Source organism: Phaethon aethereus, assembly GCF_964289735.1.
Source record: "Phaethon aethereus genome assembly, chromosome: 5".
Taxonomy (NCBI): Eukaryota; Metazoa; Chordata; class Aves; order Phaethontiformes; family Phaethontidae; genus Phaethon; species Phaethon aethereus.
Window position 1 is genome coordinate 24217711 of NC_138579.1, and position 18954 is coordinate 24236664.

The 18954-nt window shown below is 34.8% G+C and overlaps 1 protein-coding gene across 1 annotated transcript in view; it reads left to right on the forward strand.

Moving 5' to 3' along the window:
- The window catches only part of CEP128 (centrosomal protein 128), a gene marked incomplete at both ends in the record, with an annotated part of 126339 nt that extends 108042 nt beyond the window's left edge, over positions 1-18297 (forward strand). The window contains 4 exons of the mRNA XM_081999988.1: positions 7186-7263; positions 9524-9637; positions 13214-13322; positions 18191-18297. Of these exons, the coding sequence (XP_081856114.1) occupies positions 7186-7263; positions 9524-9637; positions 13214-13322; positions 18191-18297 (408 nt within the window). The remainder of the gene's footprint in view (positions 1-7185; positions 7264-9523; positions 9638-13213; positions 13323-18190) is intronic.
- Between the last annotated feature and the right edge of the window lie 657 nt (positions 18298-18954).

Here is an 18954-nt window from a genome sequence, read left to right on the forward strand (position 1 = left end):
CCCAATAGTACTCGGAGCACTAGCTGATGATTCACAGAGAGCTGAGTTGCCGAAAGACCACACTGTCTCCTCCACATTTCCAGCTGCTAGTACGCATTAAACAACTGAAAATTCATTAAATACTTTCCTAATATTTTTCCATGTAAACAATTCCCGTAGTTACCACAGGGATATTATGTGCTCATGAATGAGAGAAGACGTGGTCCATGTCATTGCAAACAGGAAAGGAAGCATCCATGAAGCTCTCTTAATTAAAGTCCACCCCATGCAAAAAATCTGGAGTCTGAATTAAAAGTTCAGTTAGTTTGACATTTGCAATGCTTTGTTAACAAAGGTCTTTTGTTTTTCATTAGTACAAGTGTAGGTTTTGCTTAAAAAAAAAAAAGAAATCTTACTGGTTAAAACTTTGATGAAACAATATAGTAAAGAAAAAAGGCAATTGAACTTGCATGTTGTGTAACTTGATAAATTTTTATGTGTTGCCTATCTTTGTAAAGGTAAATTGATTTCTTGATGTGCTGAAATCATCAAAACAATGGTATAATTGCAGTAGTGGTATACAGGGAATACAAAGATACAAAATATTTTTGTTTTCTCTTAAAGTTCCCTCTATACGTATGATGTACTACGTCACAGAAAGTCCCAGCTATCATGGAATTTGCCTGGTATATGAAAGTCAACAGAGAACCTCAGGCCTCTTAAGTAGAACCACACCCTGTGTAAAAGAAGAGCGTTATGATGTTAGTCTAGTGCTAGAGGTAGGAGCTGACAAGGTGTGGTTTTACAGATGTTAACAGAGAAAGCAAATTATACCTTTATACATACTGGGTGCATCCTACTCTTGCTATTCAAGTATTTACCATGCTATGGTCATTTAAAAATAAGTCATCATAGTTCACCTTTAACATTACATCTTCCATCTGAATTGTGAGTAACTGCCTGCTTACATGCATTGCAGTTAGTTAAAATTACAGTCGCATTTCATCTTTTTATGGATATTCTTTGGGGATTAGCTAACTGGTACTTAAATCAGCTCTAATTTTCCAAAATATCTGTGCAATACAGATAGCCATTTGTTTTTACTTACCTCAGAAAAGAAAGGAGCACTGTACTTGAAAGTCAATGAAGATTGGTTTCTGGCTTATGTTTATGTGCTTTCAATATATCGACTATAAAGGCAAACTTTAGGATGACTATATACAAACCTGCTTTGATTTATTTGCATTTAATGTTGCAACTTTGAGACTAAAAATAAAATGTGTATCTGATCTTGATTTAGATCTGTCCCTTGAGACAGTGTGAAACTGTCTATCAACAAGAATACATCAATATAGGAGGCTTAACCGTTCACATGCAGTTTAAACATCAAAGTGTTCATATGAAGTCATGGAAAATGAGTAATTTGTTTTATCATTCTCTGTGAAAACACAGAACGCCCCTTTTCAAAGTAAATAATCTTTATTTTAAAAACAGAAAGATTAATAGCAGTCTATGGAAGAGACTGCTAAGTAAAACACCATTAATACTGCTTCAGTACAATTGGTGTTTCTTCCTCTTATCAGTACCATCAGTGCACTGGATCAGTACCTTCTGTTCCCTGTTAAACAAAGAGCAGACAGATGTGATTGCTCTCTTTAGGATTACTTGTATGCATTATGGCATACAGCTTTCTGATTTCTGGGAAAAAAATTAACAGTTCTTAATTGCCCCCTATGTCAGGTGCTTCTGACATCCTTTTTCCATTTCTCTGTGTGGCTAAATCCATCTCTCCTGATAGAATAGTCATTAATGATACAGGTATGGCATTTGATCCATGTTGAGGAGGTTGCTGTGCATTTCAATAAACTACGAGACGAATTCTGTGGGCCAGCTAAAAGCTCTTTCATCACCTTTCCCTCCCATTCTTCAATGTATTCTTTTCTTGCCGCCTTCTTTATTGAATTTTTCCTAACAAACCTGGCTTTTTTCTTTTTCTGTTTTTATTTGCATATCATTAGCATTCTTTTCATTGTTTTTTGGGAAAAAGGCATGCATTTCTGCCCCTGAAAATTATTGTGTGAATTATCGTACTCAAATCACTTCACAAACTGCTCAGAAAACTCTGAGAATTTTAGAATATAAAAGGAACCGTTCTGGTTAAGACCAAAGGTCAGTCTAGGCCAGCTACAGATTTTGCAACAATGGCCAAAATAAAATGCTCGGGGGAAAGTGTATGAACAGGACTGACATATATTTTGTTTCCCACTCATTCATTCTGATTCCAGCCATTCAGAGCTCAGAGACTTCCAGACTTACATGTAGTTTCTACAAATTTGGAACCCTTCCATGGTCATTCATGAACTTGCCCAGTTTTCTGTTTAAACCCATGTAAAATTTTCTATCATTATGTGACTTCTGATTTTATGCAAATTGGTCATTTCTCTCCTCAGGCATCTGTATTCCTGGCTGAAGAATCCTGATTTTTCGAGTCATTGTATTTAATCGTTTCTCACATGGAAACAGTGCTCCATGGCTTTGATCATTCCTGTTGCTCTTCTCTGACCTTTCCCTATTTCTGTTCTGAAGAAGGTCCACAGCTGCACTCACTAGTCAAGATGCAAGCACACTGTGGATTCATACTCAGGAATAATTATGTTCCCTGGGTGGTTTGTTTTTTGTGGGTTTTTTTTTTATTATATCCAGTGTTGTTTTTGCTTTTCTGATTGATATTGAGCATGGAGTTAGCAAGTTCTTGGAAATATGTATCATTACCCCGTGGCCCACTTCCTAAGCAGTAATGGTTAGCTTAGAGCCCATCATTTTGTGTGTGAAGTTAGGTTTAAATTTTAGGAATCTAAAAAGCCTTTCAGAAACCCAAGTAACCTAGATCATCCTTTATACACATGATTCTCGATGAAGCAAAAAAAAACAAGGACTGAGTGTGCATATAACCCAAAGGCTGGTCTGCTTTCAACATTACATTCAATGATGTAATTAATGAGGAGTAGCTGAGGCACAGCTAATTTTTTTTATTTTTTATTTCCCCCCCACCCCCAGAAAGTATGTGAAATAGAGGACTTATATTTAGGTGATACCTGGGGAGAACAGAGGAAGAGCATCTTCCTTAACTCTATTTACAGACAGTATTGACATGAGGTCTTGGCATTGGAATTTAGAGAAAGAATTGAAAAATGGGATGGCTTAAGGCATGGGCTTACACTTAGGGCTTGAGTTCCTTTTATGCTGAAAATAGATCACAGGTGGTCTTTATTAAAACAGGGGGGAAAAAAGCAAAAATCTTTCTAATTGGAAAAAAAATTGCTGTAAACTGAATATACTTTATAGCATGCTAAAGATCCACTATGTTAAATGTGTCCTATGTCCCAGGTAACTTTGTTTCAATTCTGTGTAACAACTCAAATGTATATTTTTCTGCAGTTCATAAGTAAAATACTTCAACAAGATGTGTTAGGTAATATATACCATGAGCTTAAAATATTTATGGTTTAATTTGGTGCTAGACCAAGAAGAGAGACTGAGGGTTGTCACAATTTCAAGGTTATTTCCTGTGAGGAAGGTTTTTATTTCTGAAGGGGCAGGGGAGTTTTTGGTGTTCAAAGTAAAAAACTTCGTGGACATGTGTCCATCAGATCTTGTGTGATACTAGGATGACTGCTGAATGTTAGGATTCAGTATTTTGTTTCACATGTAGTTAAGTTTAGATTGCTTAGGGTGTGTTGTCTCTCATGTATTTCCCAGCCTTAGAAACACACATGCAGACCAGTACCAGGGGCTGCTCTGGGAAGAAGCAGCAAACATTGCATCTCATCATAAATTAATGGAGTGGAAAATCAATGCTTTGATGAACATAAGGCCATTGTAAATGAAGCATGAACTATGAGTGAATACTGCTTTGCTGTGGTAAAAGCGAAATGGTTGATTCTTATAGGAGGGAAACATTAGAGATTGATAGATACCTCTAGGCAATTTTACTTTCAAGTGGAGATGTATAGTAGCATTGAAAAAAAAAAAGTTATAGCTATAAAAACATTTCTACACTATAATCTATGAAAAACACTTTAAACACAATATGTAGGCCTCCTGCCTGATTGCGTCCTGAAAATATGAAGAAGAATCCATTTTACACATTCATTATTAATATATAACTGCAGGTTCTGTAATTCTTTTCTGGTAAAGAACCAGATATGTTACAGGAAAAGTAATTTTTTCTCTCCTTATAAAATCTTCTTAGGTGAATTTTGCAAGTAAAAAAACCTGATTGCAAATTAAGTTACACATTAAAATGCAAGACTTCTTATAAAGATAATACAATAAATTTTAGTTTTGGTCCAGACACAGCTGGCTCGCTGTGAAATCTACTTAACTTCTTTTCTCATGCAGCAGGTGAGAAAGAAGAAAGTACTGTTTCCTTGTTAGAAGAAATAACCTTTATTTATTCTGACTGAGTTTTATGAAACTGATTTCCCCTCCTTTATTCACTGTAAGTCAGCACAATTATGCACCTTTCTGTCCTTCAGACTTTTTCCGGCATTTGCCATGGTCAGTTGTCAACTTTGCAATTAAGTACTTTTTCGTACTGGGTGTCCTCCGTGCTGCCCATTTCAAGAAGTGGTTTACCTATCTTTCAGGCGTAACTTCACGTATTTAGTTTTGTGTAATTCCTGTACATTTTTCAAAATCTAACAAAATGAACGTGTTTGTATAAAAGAAAAGCAAGAATACTAATTTTGTTTTGGTTTCATACCTAAATTATCTCCACCTTATTTTCCCTGTCTCTTTTCTATTTTCTTGTTCTCGCTTAATGACCAAAGAATCTTTGTTTTACTCTGTTGCACTTTTGACAGTTCTTCCTGTACTTCTTGAAAACTAAAATATCCTTCCTTGCTGGTCAATCCTTTTACCCCATTTTGTAGGCTTCTTACTCTTCCTATTGTTCTTAAAGCAACAATTCATCCAGCCCTCTTGTAAAATTCTTTCCCCTTACCTGTGATAATGAAGCTGTTATTGTTCTAGAACCTCTGACTGCAGTGTATTCTTGTTCTCTTCTGTGCTGTGTGAAGAGTAGAAATTATCCTGGAAAAAACAGCCAGATTTGGGAATTCCCAAATATTTTTTTTTATTGCATCTTGCATTGCTATTGCAGAATGTAACAGTGGGGCAAGAGAGCCCTTTTTTAGCTAAGCATACAACCTAAGGGTTAAAGTTTATTCCTAGAAGGTGGGTGATATTGTTTGAACCTCATTCATCTCTGAAGGAAAAAGAACCCAAATATCTGGAAAACAGATTGAACCAGGTGGTTGTTTTATAGAAATAGGTCCTAATATCATCGCCATCTAAACTGCCAGTACAAATTTTTCCTAATTACAGAAAATTAGAGAAATACTTTTACATACATAATATTTTTGTATACATATAATTACAGAAACAGAAAAAACAGTGATCTGTGATCACTAGGCAGTCATGCTAGCAGTATAAATAGTAATTTTAATAATACTGCTGTTAATGTATGATAGTATTTAAATATATATTTTATGTTGCTTTATATATGTACAATATATATTGCATATAATGCCATTTAAGATGTTACTAAATTTTTAACGTACCTATTGCATTTACATACAATATATAATATCCATTCTATTTATAATGTTAAGATTATTAATAAAATATTAATATAACAATATTTATATCGTTATCTAAGCTGCCTGCTCACATGAGTGTTCATTTCATTGCTATTTCTCCCATTTCAGTTTTTTATACATTTTAGGTGATTGATTTTTAACTAAATAAATATACTTATGAGCTATGCTGTTAAAGAATCGCATTCTTTGTTGAATTAGCTTTCATGCATACAGACTTTTTTTATAACAATGAAGCCAGTAGACAGTTCCTTCAGTATTAATCATTGGTAAAGTATTTTTGTTGTTTGCTAAAACTACGGATGTTTCATGGTTTATTATACCCAGCATAGTACACTATTACAGTCTTGAGTCATTGGGTTGCTTTTGAACATTGTCAGGGAGTTTTATGTGATACGAAACACAGCTTTTTCGAGTAGACTGCACTTGTGCTGAGAGCTTCCCACTGATTTTTCGTATCCTGGTGTGATTGAAAGTTTTAGTCTCTTGAGGTCTTAAGTCTGGGATCTAAATGGGGTGTTTTTCACGTTAGTCAGATTGAAACTTTCCAAGACTGGCAACAGAGCTTTTGTATTTAAGGGCAAGTTAACTCAGTTTGCACAGACTTTACAGCATAACGATATTTGACTTCAGGGTTGATGAATTTTATTTGTTGTATAGATTTCTGCTCTAAAGTGCCAGGGTGGTAATATTGTAATGAAGCCCATTATTGGTAGATTGCATACCAGGTTAACAGAACCTTATCCAAAGTAGTGTGTTTGGTGGAATTTCGGAGGAAATACCCACTGTTGTTCAGAAAATACAGACAGTATTGTTTCTACTTGCTCTCCAGCAAATAATAGAAGGGCAGCCTTTGAGAAGCTCCAGAGGCATCTGGCTTATGCAGCATGACTAGTCTTTATGCATGACCAAAACGTCACCTGTGCACAAAACCCAAAACATGATACTCATTTTCTTCAGTTCTTTATATCTTGCTATAGACTAGTTTTTTTGTGTCATGGGTGTGGATGTGAAATCTTGTTGTTGAGTCCAACCCTAACTCTCCCTAGAGTGGTAATTCATCTTTCAGCAGTACACACTGTATGTCTTAAACAAAAATATGAAATTTGATTGCTCTATATTTAGCTAAGTGTGAACTGCACATATTTGTATTTGAAAAAAAGGGGGGCCGTCTTTACTATGTGTTTAACTACAAAGATATAAACATTGTGAGTATAAATTTACATTTTTGTTAAATTTACTCTCTGAAGTGCAATAAAAGAAAACGTCATTCTGAAGGCTACATAAATTCCAAAATTGTAAATAAGTATTGTTCTACTCAATAAACTGGGAACTATTCATGGAGATTCAAATTAAGGAAACTGTGCTGCGTGTATTATTTTGTCCTCCTTTTTTCTTAACAGCCTGTTTGCTGTTGTCCTGTTTAATTTACAGACACATACATATCTATAAACCTGTGTCCATAGATGTAATACGTTTTTAATGTTTGAGATGGCTGAAAGAATTGATTAATTTTTTCTGGTTTATTTTGTGTTCTGTTCTTTAGAGTACTAGAGTAGCTTTAGACCATCTGGAGTCTGTTCCTGAGAAACTGAGCCTATTAGAAGATTTCAAAGATATTGGAGTGAGAAGGATTTTATTTTACTCTTTCAGTATTCTAAAATATTTTACTTAATTAATGTCCTATCTATATGTATAGATAAATTGCTTAATAAGATATTTAAAACTACATATGTACGTATTAGACAAAAACATACAGAAATTTGTTTTCATGTTTATACAGATTTTTTTGAGGTTATAAATTTAGTCCTAATTAATAACACTGCTGAGGCGCTCCATAATGCAAGCAAACATTGATAACTGGGCATAACCTTTTAGCAGGGCCTGTTGCAATATGACAAGGCGTAATGGTTTTAAGCTAAGAGAAGGTAGATTTAGACTAGATACAAGGAAGAAATTTTTCACAGTGAGGGTAGTGAAACACTGGCACAGATTGCCCACAGAGGTGGTAGATGCCCCATCCCTGGAAACATTCAAGGTCAGGCTGAACGGTGCTCTGAGCAACATCATTTAGTTGAAGATGTACCTGCTCATTGCAGGGAAGTTGGGGTAGATGACCTTTGAAGGTCTCTTTCAACCCAAACCATTCTGTGACTCTATAGTAGGTGAAGTCCTAATTACTGCTTCAGCATATTTGAGTGGCGAATTCTGATATTTCTTGTTAAAAAATGAAAATTCTGTAATGAAATAAATTATGCCCAGTTATTTCAGTATTTAAAGTAATGAGTGAAAATAGGTGAGCTTTACAGCTTTTGTTTTGTATTGACATAATGGCAGTAATTGTCACTTATTTTCCCAGTATCACTATTGAATCAAGGTGTGTGTGTTTGGACACAGTGGGACATATTGACCGTAGTGATGGAGTACTGTCAAGAGTAATAAGCCTCAAATTAGATATTCAGTGGCTAAGTGGCTAAACCACTGCATTATTATTACTTTCCATACATTAAGTTGGTGGTTTACAAAAATAGAATTTGGAACATCATTGCACAATATAAATTTTAAATCAGTATTAAATCACAGCTCAACAAATGCATAATGATTTGCGTATTATTTACTATATATAATTTCTCATCGTGTGGTAGTCATAAACATTTCGAAACATACTTGTTCGGAACATTGTTATTCTTCTAAGTGTTCTTGTATGAGGTCATGTGTTAATAATTGTACACTATTTTATTACTGTCATCATCATCAGAGTTAAGAACATAAATGCTGATTGAAATGTTTGGTTTTTTTAAGAAAAATATTGTTGAGATGTATAGTTTTAATTTCACGTTCCAGGTATCCCCAGAAGAGCTGTTTGCTCTAACAGAGGTTGATGTTTGCCTTCTGTTTCTGATGGTTCTGCAGTGCTAAAGGAAAAATTCTGTTCTCTGCTAGGCAAAGCAGAAGCTTGAATGCAAGGTTTCTACAATCTCCTTCACACTTGCACTCTCTTTCAGAACATTACTATGAAATGACATTGTCTTCTTCTGGTTTGCTGTAGTTATCACTTAGCCAGCATTTGTGAGATTGGAACCTAAATTATTTGGTTTAATTTGAGCTCTGTCCTCCCCGATGCTTAGTTTTCTTAAGATGCCACCAACTGTGTATTGTTTAAGAAATAATTTATTATTCAAGAGAGCTAAGCTTTATGACTCAGCTGTGAGAATGATGTCAGTTTGGAGTTTCATTAATTCTTCTACCTGAAAAGAATACATTGGATTTTTTTGTACAATAGCATATTTTACTCTCAAGTGGTATGCGTGAATGAAGTATTTCAAAGCCATTCATTGCTTTCCACTGCTAGCAAGTTCTTGCCTCAATGTTTCCATAGCAAGGGAGAAGGAAAGAGAAAGTAAATTTTTAATAATGCTTCACAAGTTGTCTGGTAGTTGTATTCATTCAAGTGAATCATTAACTAGTTCAGTGAGAAGCATTATGTTTTCTTATTCGAAAACACTGTTTAGTCCATATCCTTAGAACACTTTTTTTCTTCAAGTGCTTGTTTCTAGAGTACTGTAATTAATTTTTCACGGTTGCAGAATTTCTTTGTTAGAAGGTATGACATTATTGAATTTTGGAAAGAGTTCCAAGAAATCATTCACTAGTTAAAATGAGGCTGTTCAGATTTTCACCTATTTTCATTTTAACATTACTTTTCTGTACAGAACTTTATGCTTTCATATGGTCCCTGTATTTCAACCTCTGAAAGTCAGCAATTAATTCATTCTTGCTGTATTGAAAATCCTCGGTGGTACCTGTGTTTACTATAGCCAGCCAACATTTATTAACTGCTTTTCACATTATGAAATCCTTTAGATCTTTCAATGCATTTCTAGGAGTCCCATTGCCGAAGGGAGATGATTGAGGAAAGGTATACAAAGTATAAAGAAATAGTGAGTTCTCTACAGCAACAGCTGGAAGATTCAAAACAAAGGGTCCAACGATTCAAGGTATGTGTGTGTACTCAACTTCTGTTTCCCGATTACTTTCAATTAGCAGCATAAGCTTATTTGATGTATATTAACTCCTAGTACAAACACAGACTGAAATCACACATGAATGTTTCTGTTTCATGTAGCTGCCATGCCTGGTGTAAAACTTGATGACAGAAGTGTTGTCTTCATTGTAAAGTGCCATGGATGCTTTCCAAAAATCTTTAAAATTTCACAGAAGAGTGTCTTACTGTGTCTTACTACTCTGAAGTGTTTACCTGCTCTGTCAAAGTGCTGTCTACAGCAATTTTTTGATTGGTTTGTTCAATTTTCATGTCCTTTCATGTCAAAGATAAGCATAGAAACTTGTTTCCTCCATTGTAAGGATGACTAATTTGTAGATTGTGTACAGTGATTTTTTTTTTTTTTCAGTAGTTGATCTTTGCGTTCTTTACAAAAGGTACTGTATGATGCCTGTTTCATACATAAACAAAATCCAGGCAAACAGAGGGGAAGTGATTTGCTAAAGATCACTCAGTGGGCTGATAGCAGGGCTAAGCATAATTTCCTGACTCCCTGCAATACAAATCGAGTGCTCTTGTTTAGCAACATTGCCTGTAATGAGTGCACCTTTCCAATTGTTGACAGGCTTTCTTTCTCTTCATGTTAGCTTGTTCATTGTCATATCACTTCTCAGTGCGTGTCACTGTGATAGCAGCTTACTTTCGGCAGAACTAAAGTTTCTTAGGGACGTGGTTGAAATAAGTGATCAGAACTGAAGAATCATGCTAGTAGTTCTGCTTTGTATCACAATCCAATCAAGATTCTTTGGCAATGAATCTTACCAGTCCTCCTTCCATAAAATGACATACTTTCTTTTAAAAAGTGGAAAATGTAAAATAAATGCAGAATGCTTTAGCTTAGTAAGTTGCTGTTGTAAGAAGAAGGTATTAAGCTACTTGAAAAAGCCATCTTGCTCTTCTTGAGAAGAGAATTGAAAGGAAGAAACAGGGCATGTTCAATTTCAGTCTGTTGGTGGTGATAATCTTCAGTTTCTTGAATTTCTCTTGCCTTCACACAAGACTCTCTAATTCAGTAGCCATTGAAATTTGACAAACATTAAAAAAGCTAAGTGGAATGCAATCAGCTGATGGTAGAATATAATATTGCACTAAGCTGACTGAATTTACTGAGCTCGCATGATTTGAACTCTATATTCAGAATTCTTTATAAAGCTCATTCCAGAACAATATTTCCTCTTTCTTTAGACAACAAAGAGCATTTAATGGCTTCCATTTAGTCAGGCCTAATTGGGGTTTTGCATGACATGCAGTACTCTTTGCTGTCACGGCTGTTACAAATAGAACAGAATGTTCAAAAACAAGTAACAGACGGGTGCTAATCTGATTTCAGTGATCAGGCTAGCTTAGTCTAAAAAAAACCCTTTTTAATGTTTGCCTTTCTTACCCTCCCTTGGAACTAACTCAAATGCTTTGTTGTTTAATTCTTTTCATTTTACTGTTTGTCAATTGGGAGTTTCTAAAATTGATTGGTGGAAGAGTGTAGGCTTGAGGACATCAAAGTTCATTCTTTCTCATAGTTTTAATTCATGCTCTGTACACAACATAGTGCTTCTGCTATATAAAGTAGACAGATATTTGGTAGGTGTTGAGAAAATGTATGTTAAAAAATTTTACAAGAACTTCCTTTTTTACATGGATCATTTTAGATAAAACTACTTGTGGAATTAATCTTTCTCCTCTGTTACGATCTTCTTTCTAGTCTTTCTTTGTAATACGCTTCTCTCAGCTTGCTTGTCAACATTAATCTCAGGCAGGCATTACCTAATCCCGTGTCCTAGCCTCTTTTCATTTTAAGGAGCAGAAATGAAACCAAAGTTAAATGTTCCCCTAAAAGCAGTTATTTTACTTCCTTTCTTATGATTTCATTTGTCCCTACTCAATCTTCCTACTCCTCTGTAGACTTCTCAGATGGCTGTAAAATATCTGTTACTTAGAAGCCCAGGAAAATCATAATTGCTATTTGTATGTGTTTAAAATGTAAGATTTCCAGTAATAAAGGAGGCCAGAGGCTGGCAGAATACCATCAAGTACAACAATTGTGATTTTTCAACCAAGAAAGGGCTGAGTGATAGTAGATAAAGAAGAAATTGTGGAAAAAGAAGGTAAATATGAGTATAAAATTGAAATAAATAATAGATGATACCAACTGAAGAAAAATCCGAAGAGGAAAACTAAAGATAAATGTTATGATGGATAGATGCAAATTTTTTAGGACAGTTTCCCTGCCACAAACAGCTGACCATCTAGTCAAACACAGCAAACGTAATTGTAAATGAAGCACATGAGAGAGGCTTATTCTGTAAGTCAGAATTTCTGTGAAGAGAAGGCCATTTTGTTTTGCAGATGCTGGTAGAAGCACCTTGCTTGTTTAAAAGCTCTGATCTAAGATATCATTTCTGGAAACATAATGAAATGACAAAAACTTTTTTTATTCTTTAAAGGTTGTTATTGTGCTATGTACACTTTAGGTATTAATTCTCTCATCAGCACATAAGGGGATTAATATGTATAATTCCCATTAGTCTTAATAGGAGTAAATCCTTCTTCAGTGATGAGACAAAAGCTCATTGTATCTCTAAATTAAAGCTGAATTTTATTTTGTTTTCTGTTTAGTTTTCAAATCTTAGTATCAGTATGAATGATAAATTGCAAGATGTTTTAACAAAACTCCCTGAGGCCATTTATGATAAGAATTCAGTAGCAAAATTGAGTAGTTTATGAACTGATGCATTTGTGCATTATTATCTCTCTTCATTTCAAGAAACTGAGTAATTTGGATACCAAGCCAAGCTTTTAATCTTATTTTGGAAGGTATTGCAACTGGGGCCTACTTGCTGCAGTGCTAATAAAGATTTATGGAGATTTTTGTTTAAATGGGCTTTTTAAAGTTATCTTCTTTTTTAGCTTATAGACCAAGTGACTTTACTCACCAAAAAGCTATGCTGTATGGGTCTAGCCATAAATAGTAACATTGTACTTCAGACTTTCTTTAATGGTTTAACAAAAAAGTGGAAAACCAACTTCAGGTATTTTGATATGAGAAATCAATGAAGTTTGAGTTTCCTCAGTGGCAGGGAAAATGGATTTAATTTTTACTGCTACTTACTTGTGGAACTTCAGTGAATTAATGTGGACCGTTCATTGATGAGGAATTCATCATTCACTGATGTCTGCCCTGCTGCCATGCTTTGTCCTGAACTGTAGTTGTGATGTAAACAGGAAAGAGAGCATTTTTACAACTTATGGTAGTGACAAAAACTTGCAATCCTCCCAGTGCTTTTCTCAAGGCATAGCAGTTTTTTGCAGAGATTTTGTAGTGATGGAATGGGTATGAAATTCATAAGCAAATTAATTTAAACCTAACTGCAATACTGAGAATTCAAATCGGTATTTTTCCAGTATGTATGAAATCACAGCATATACCTGTATGTGTGCTGCTGTATGTTTTGTGTTAAAGTTTACAGCAGCTTGATATTAACAAATAAAAATTATTTTTATTTGGCTGCCACAGGATGTGAAAATGGATGCTGAAATTTCTGATGTAGAAATGGCTGCTCCCTCTTCCAGTTGGCGAACTCAAAACAGCTTTTTGTCCAGCTCACTGCTCTCCAATTCAGGTTGTAAGTATTGTTTCACAGAAAAAAAACCTACAAGTAATGTATTTTCCTCTTTTAAAGCTGTTTTACTTGAGAGAGTAAGACGCTCTACTTTTTGACAAAAAAATGCTAGAACCGTCTTAAGAGTCCTCCTGTGTTTTAGCTTTAGATACTGGATGGATGCCTTTGTCTAGGAAGTACTTCATTACATCCCACTGATAGTTTGGGTTTTTTAACTGAGACGTACAATATATTCTGTTTGTCATCCAAACCTATGCCAAAAAAAGGGCTGCACTTGGATTCTGAATATCTGCATGAAGAATCATACGTGTGTAAGCTGTGTATCTTTTGAGACATCCTCATCCAAGGATTCTTTCCCAGCTCTTTCGTTTGTACTAGTTAGTCTCATGCTTGTGTAGCAATTTAACAGTGAAAGTTGAATTCACTAATTCTGCGTCTACTTCAATAGAAGTTTTTAACTATTTTTTCTATCCCCTAGTGCATATACAACTTGTGGTCATGCAAGGTCATGGGATCTCTGATAGAGCTAGGAACTGCTCACTAGATAGGACAGATTAGATCTTTAGCTGGTACAGGCACACCTTTGCATGAGTGTCAAAAATATTTTAAAAAAAACATTTTTTTTAAGGGATTTTTTGAGCATATCAGCACATGGATGTCAGAATATTTTTCTTCAGAAGGATGTCACCTTCCATTTCTTTTCAGTGTAGCCCGTTGGTGTACTGGGAACCTATGCAGTAAGTTGCATTCTATATAATGGAAAGGCCTATTTCAGGCTTCATTGCACTTGCAAACCTTTGCATCTTAGAATGAGTGCTGCAGGACATTACTGCTTGCCAGTAAGTCCTGAGTTGATCTGACGAGGTTAAAGATAATTGCTTTCTTTTCCTTTCAGAATCTGTGGGTTGTGATTAATATCTTTTTGCAGAGCATACTGAATAACAATGAGTGGGAATAAAGCGTAAGAGCAAATGCCTCCATCTCCTCTGTACTTCAAGAAGTTTCCCCTGAGCTGGTTTTCCATTTTCCCTTACCTCATCCCTGTCAAAGTCTTGCAAGTCCAAGTGCAGCTCAGCCTGGTTGGGGTATAGAAATAACCCATACCTTGCAGGCATGTTGGACTAGATGACCTCCAAGCAATCCCTTCCAACCTCAACAACTCCGTGATTCCACTGCAAAAACTTGCTGAAAATTAAAGATGCAGCATGAATGTTCCTAAAATATTACAATATCTTTATATTGCTTAACCTGAAAGGAACTCGCTAGGACTTTGTTACCTTGGTACTTTTTACTCAATTTTAGGCAGTTGTCAGAGAAATAGGATCCATGTGATCTGAACACCAATCTGATGAACCAGTTCTGGGTATTTATTCTCCGATTCAACTGTTTTTTAACAGCACTAAGCTTTCTGGAGGTAAAAAAAAAAGTGATGAATGGAAGACAGTAGTGATTGAACGTTGATCATAATGAAATATTTGCAAAGTCTTCAGCATTTGAGGAAGGCTTTTTCTGAAACCATGTTCAGGCATGGCTGAGGAACTTTTTTTTTCTTCTTGCTTAAAACTTTTAGGAAGGTATTTTCCAAATCATAAATTAAACTGCTCTTCATATTTCATATTTTCCAAATACCAGAATGGTGCTGAGAGTGTTTTTAGTTTTGTTCTTTTGCCCAGATGGTACAGAGCTATTTTAAAAATAACAATTTTTTAATTTTTTTTAAGCAAAAAAGTAAGAAAACAGTGAATGTGCTTCACTTTTTCCTATTTGTTTTTAAGGGAAAGGAATTGGATACAAAAATCTTTAGAGTTTTAGTTTTTATTCTGTAAAAATCCAGTAGTCAAATTTTCTGAGGCTAAAACAGAGAAGTAGGCATAAAACAATTTTCCTATCCCTGATTTGGTTTGACTCCGATAGAATGAAAGTGGTGTTCTTAATTTCTCACTTTGCTGATTCTTTTCTCCTAAGAGTTAGTGCTGTCATATATTCTTTATGCTTAGTAAGTAACCGTGAGAGCAAGTCATGCACCCAGTGAAGATACCTGATACATTTTAGATGTCCTAGAGTATGCTTCTAGCTGTCATTCCGGGAAGGCGTAGGTTTCCCATAGCTCCCACTACGTCTTTTGCCGCCCTTTGTGGATGTCTGTGGTAGCTTATGGCACTAAGGTATGCGACTTACTCCATAGACTTTGGTTAGCGACTGAATGTTTTACCTTTATGCTGAACCTGATCTCCACCAGTCAAATGTGTATTTTGAAGTTGTTGCTTGAGGACAGTGAAAAATCTGCAGTGGTATTAACATGAAGGAGCTGTTCTTGTAATTGCCAGTGAGTGGCAAATGATGAAATCAGCTACTTCAGTCATGTTAGTCACATAAACACCATGAATTTTTAATTTTAGTGATGGATATTAATTAGTTATAATTTGAGACTTTGACAGTGAAGTATAATTTGAGGTCTTTTGCTCCCAAACCTCCTGTAGCTTTTAATAAATCTACCTATAAATGTCATCACCTATTTTCTGTGATTAATCAATCTCCTTACAACTTCAGAAACAGAAGAATAGACTTTATTTTTCATTTACCTTTTGAAGCAGTTTGCAAGCCATCTCTCTTAAATTCATGAAAACTTACAGATTATAGAGTCAGCTACTAGAAGTTCCCTTCCCAGTGTGGGTCTCTTGTGACTTGTAGAGAGCACCAGGGAGGAGAAAAGACACGTTTGATATAATTTAATTTATCTGTGAGGGGGATCCTGGGATTTAAGTTTAAAATTGGTTGAAGAAAGAGGGACAAAAAGTATGGAAAAAATAAATAAGGGAACAACAATCTGCTTCTGAATATATATGTTAAGTAAAAAGTTGCCAGTGCAGCAGGCAGTTAAAAGGAAAAGTAATTAACATTAACATTCTATTTTATGTCTGGTCTTCATGTTTCTGGCATAGTTTCTACAGTTATAACAGCTTTTCCATAAAAAACTATTTTAAAGATGCTGTGGGAATGAACTTTTATTTCTATACTCATTTTCTTAGAAGTTTAACTTCTTCTTAGTTTACCTAAGAGAAAATAATTTATACAAGGAAGCATTCATTAGACATGGTTTGCGGTCTGTATTATCAGACCAAAACGGTTGGTCTAGAAAGTCACTACTAGTTGTTATCTAGAGAATAATCCTCAGAAATTGTTTTTCATGGCCACTGTATTTTTCTTAAGCTTTGTGTTATAAAGGTCCCTGGAGTTACACATGCTTTGCATTAGCTTTGCGAATTGGGTCCTGCCTTTCTCTTTGTGCAGTTTAGCACTTCAAGGTTTTAACCTGGATGGTTTCCCAGGAGCCATATATGGCTTTCAGGCTTTCTGTTGTTGTTGGGAATTTATGTTCCAGGGCTTCATAAGCTGCGACTTTACGGAGAAGAAGATAGCTACCAGTTTTCCCAACTTCTTTAGCTGGTATCACAGTCTTCTGTGACCCTTTGGCTCTGGTGATACACAACACTCTTGTGTCAACAAGGTATATAGTAGGAATGCTACCAACCGTGGTTGAGTAAAACCAAGTTGTCCCGAATGTTGATTTTATTGTCATAACAATTAACTCCTGCAATGTATGCTGATGTCTGTCTTTACCCCTCTATGTATACTTTTTTTATAAGTTCTTAAGACTATTTGTATTGACATATTTATAAATAACTTAATTAAAAGTAAAAAGACATTGTAACATCATGATGCTGTGGTACACCATTCTGGAACATAACCTTCTAAGGCTGCTCAAGTATAAGAACCTGGAATGACTGGAAACTTGACATCATCACTTTAAGAAGTGCAAACTGATTTAGTTTAGCAATGAATTTTCTTTTTGTTTTTTCACTTTACTTTGAATATTGACCACAGGAGATACTGCTGAAATAGCATACAGTAGCATAGTTTTGGATCAATAATGAAAACTTTGTGTTGAAAAATGGTAAGTCACTGTTTTACTAATGTCCCAAACACAGTGATTTCATTCTCCTTCTGAAAGTGAAAACATGTCATTCATCCTAATCAAACTGTGAAGACTTGCTCCCTATTAAATAACTTTTGTTTATAAACTGCTGCAATTTTACTGGCCTATTAAAAAATTGCACTCTGCGTATTTATTACAAACAGTCAGGAAGGACCACTTTTCTTACACACTTATGATATAAGGCAGGCCATTAGAAGAAGGGTATATTGTGTAAGGTGGTATTCACTTTCTTCTCCTTAATTTCAGCCTTTTGTTAAATAATTGCTAGATGTTTGTATATTTGGATTTTTTTCCTCCAGCAATTTATCATAAGATGTTCTGTCAATTCATATGGTCTAGATTTTGATGCAATATAATGTATTTAGAAATAAGCATTATATATGCACCCTGCTGTGAAGGTATGTACACAATATAGCATCCTACGAACACCTATCCAGTGACACTTGTTGACTTTAGTTCATGCTATTGGTGAAGATATTCCTTTGTGAATTTTCTGAGTGGTTTGTTTTGTCTTATTTTTAAAAAATGCTGGAAAATTAAATGGAAAATAAATGTTAGTGGAATTATATTTTTTTTTTAAAGCAGTTTACATTTCTTCTGTATAAGAAAGCTCTTCACCATACCTGTTTGATATAGTATTAGAATCTTTTTCTCTAGAAAAATAAATCAGTTTCTCAATTCATAGCAAATAAGTGAGTTTCTCAATTCATAGTATTGTGAATATTGAATATTTATTAATACCGTATTATTCGCTGTGTAAATTACAATATTGTATAATGAAATATATTTTTCATATAAACATTGTTGGTCATTCAGCAAAATGTATGTGTTTCTCTGAAGGTGTTTAATTACTTTTTTTGTCTGACATTTCTAGCACTTATGAAAAGAATGGTTCCTTTTGATACAAGTGCCGCCAAAGATGATTCCATTAATGTTGCTGTCAGTGAAATGAAGCTGCAAGAAGAAAGAGGGAAGCAGTAGAACATTATACAAAAACACACCAGCTTTCTCTGTGGTAAATTCCATTCCGCTCTTTTTTTGGTTTTGAACAGTAGTAATTCCATCTGCTATAAGAGTGATGCACCCTTAATGACTCAGCTATTGCCAAACACTTAAATGAAAGAGCACCAAGAGTGAGTCTAATGAACTCTTGTGATAATTTATGTAACTTGTACACCAAAGGTTTTCTAGGATTATGCTATTCTCTTGTATTTGTTTCTTCAGTCCTCCTAAACTAAATTTATTGTATTCCTGAAATATTATGAAATGAAATGCCCTATTTACCCCCGTGCAGAAATTGTTCTGACATTTGTTTTTTAATAACATTTAATAACATTATTAATAATGAAAAAATATTCTGAAATTACCTGTGTCCTAATATTTATTATGAAAGTCATTATACAGTGTTGTGCAGACAAATTTGTGATTTTAGCTTCTTCAATTCACAACAGTCATTTAAGAAAAAGGTGATAAATATTAAACAAAACCAAATTTTGTCAAAATTAGTGGAAATTTGTATCATGATTTCAGGTTTGGCATATATCTGTTACAAGCTGTTTAGAATTATTTTTCTGACCAGAACAGTTTTATCAGATGACCTCTGGTAAGGCACTTAACCCATCTGTGTTGAGCATGTTG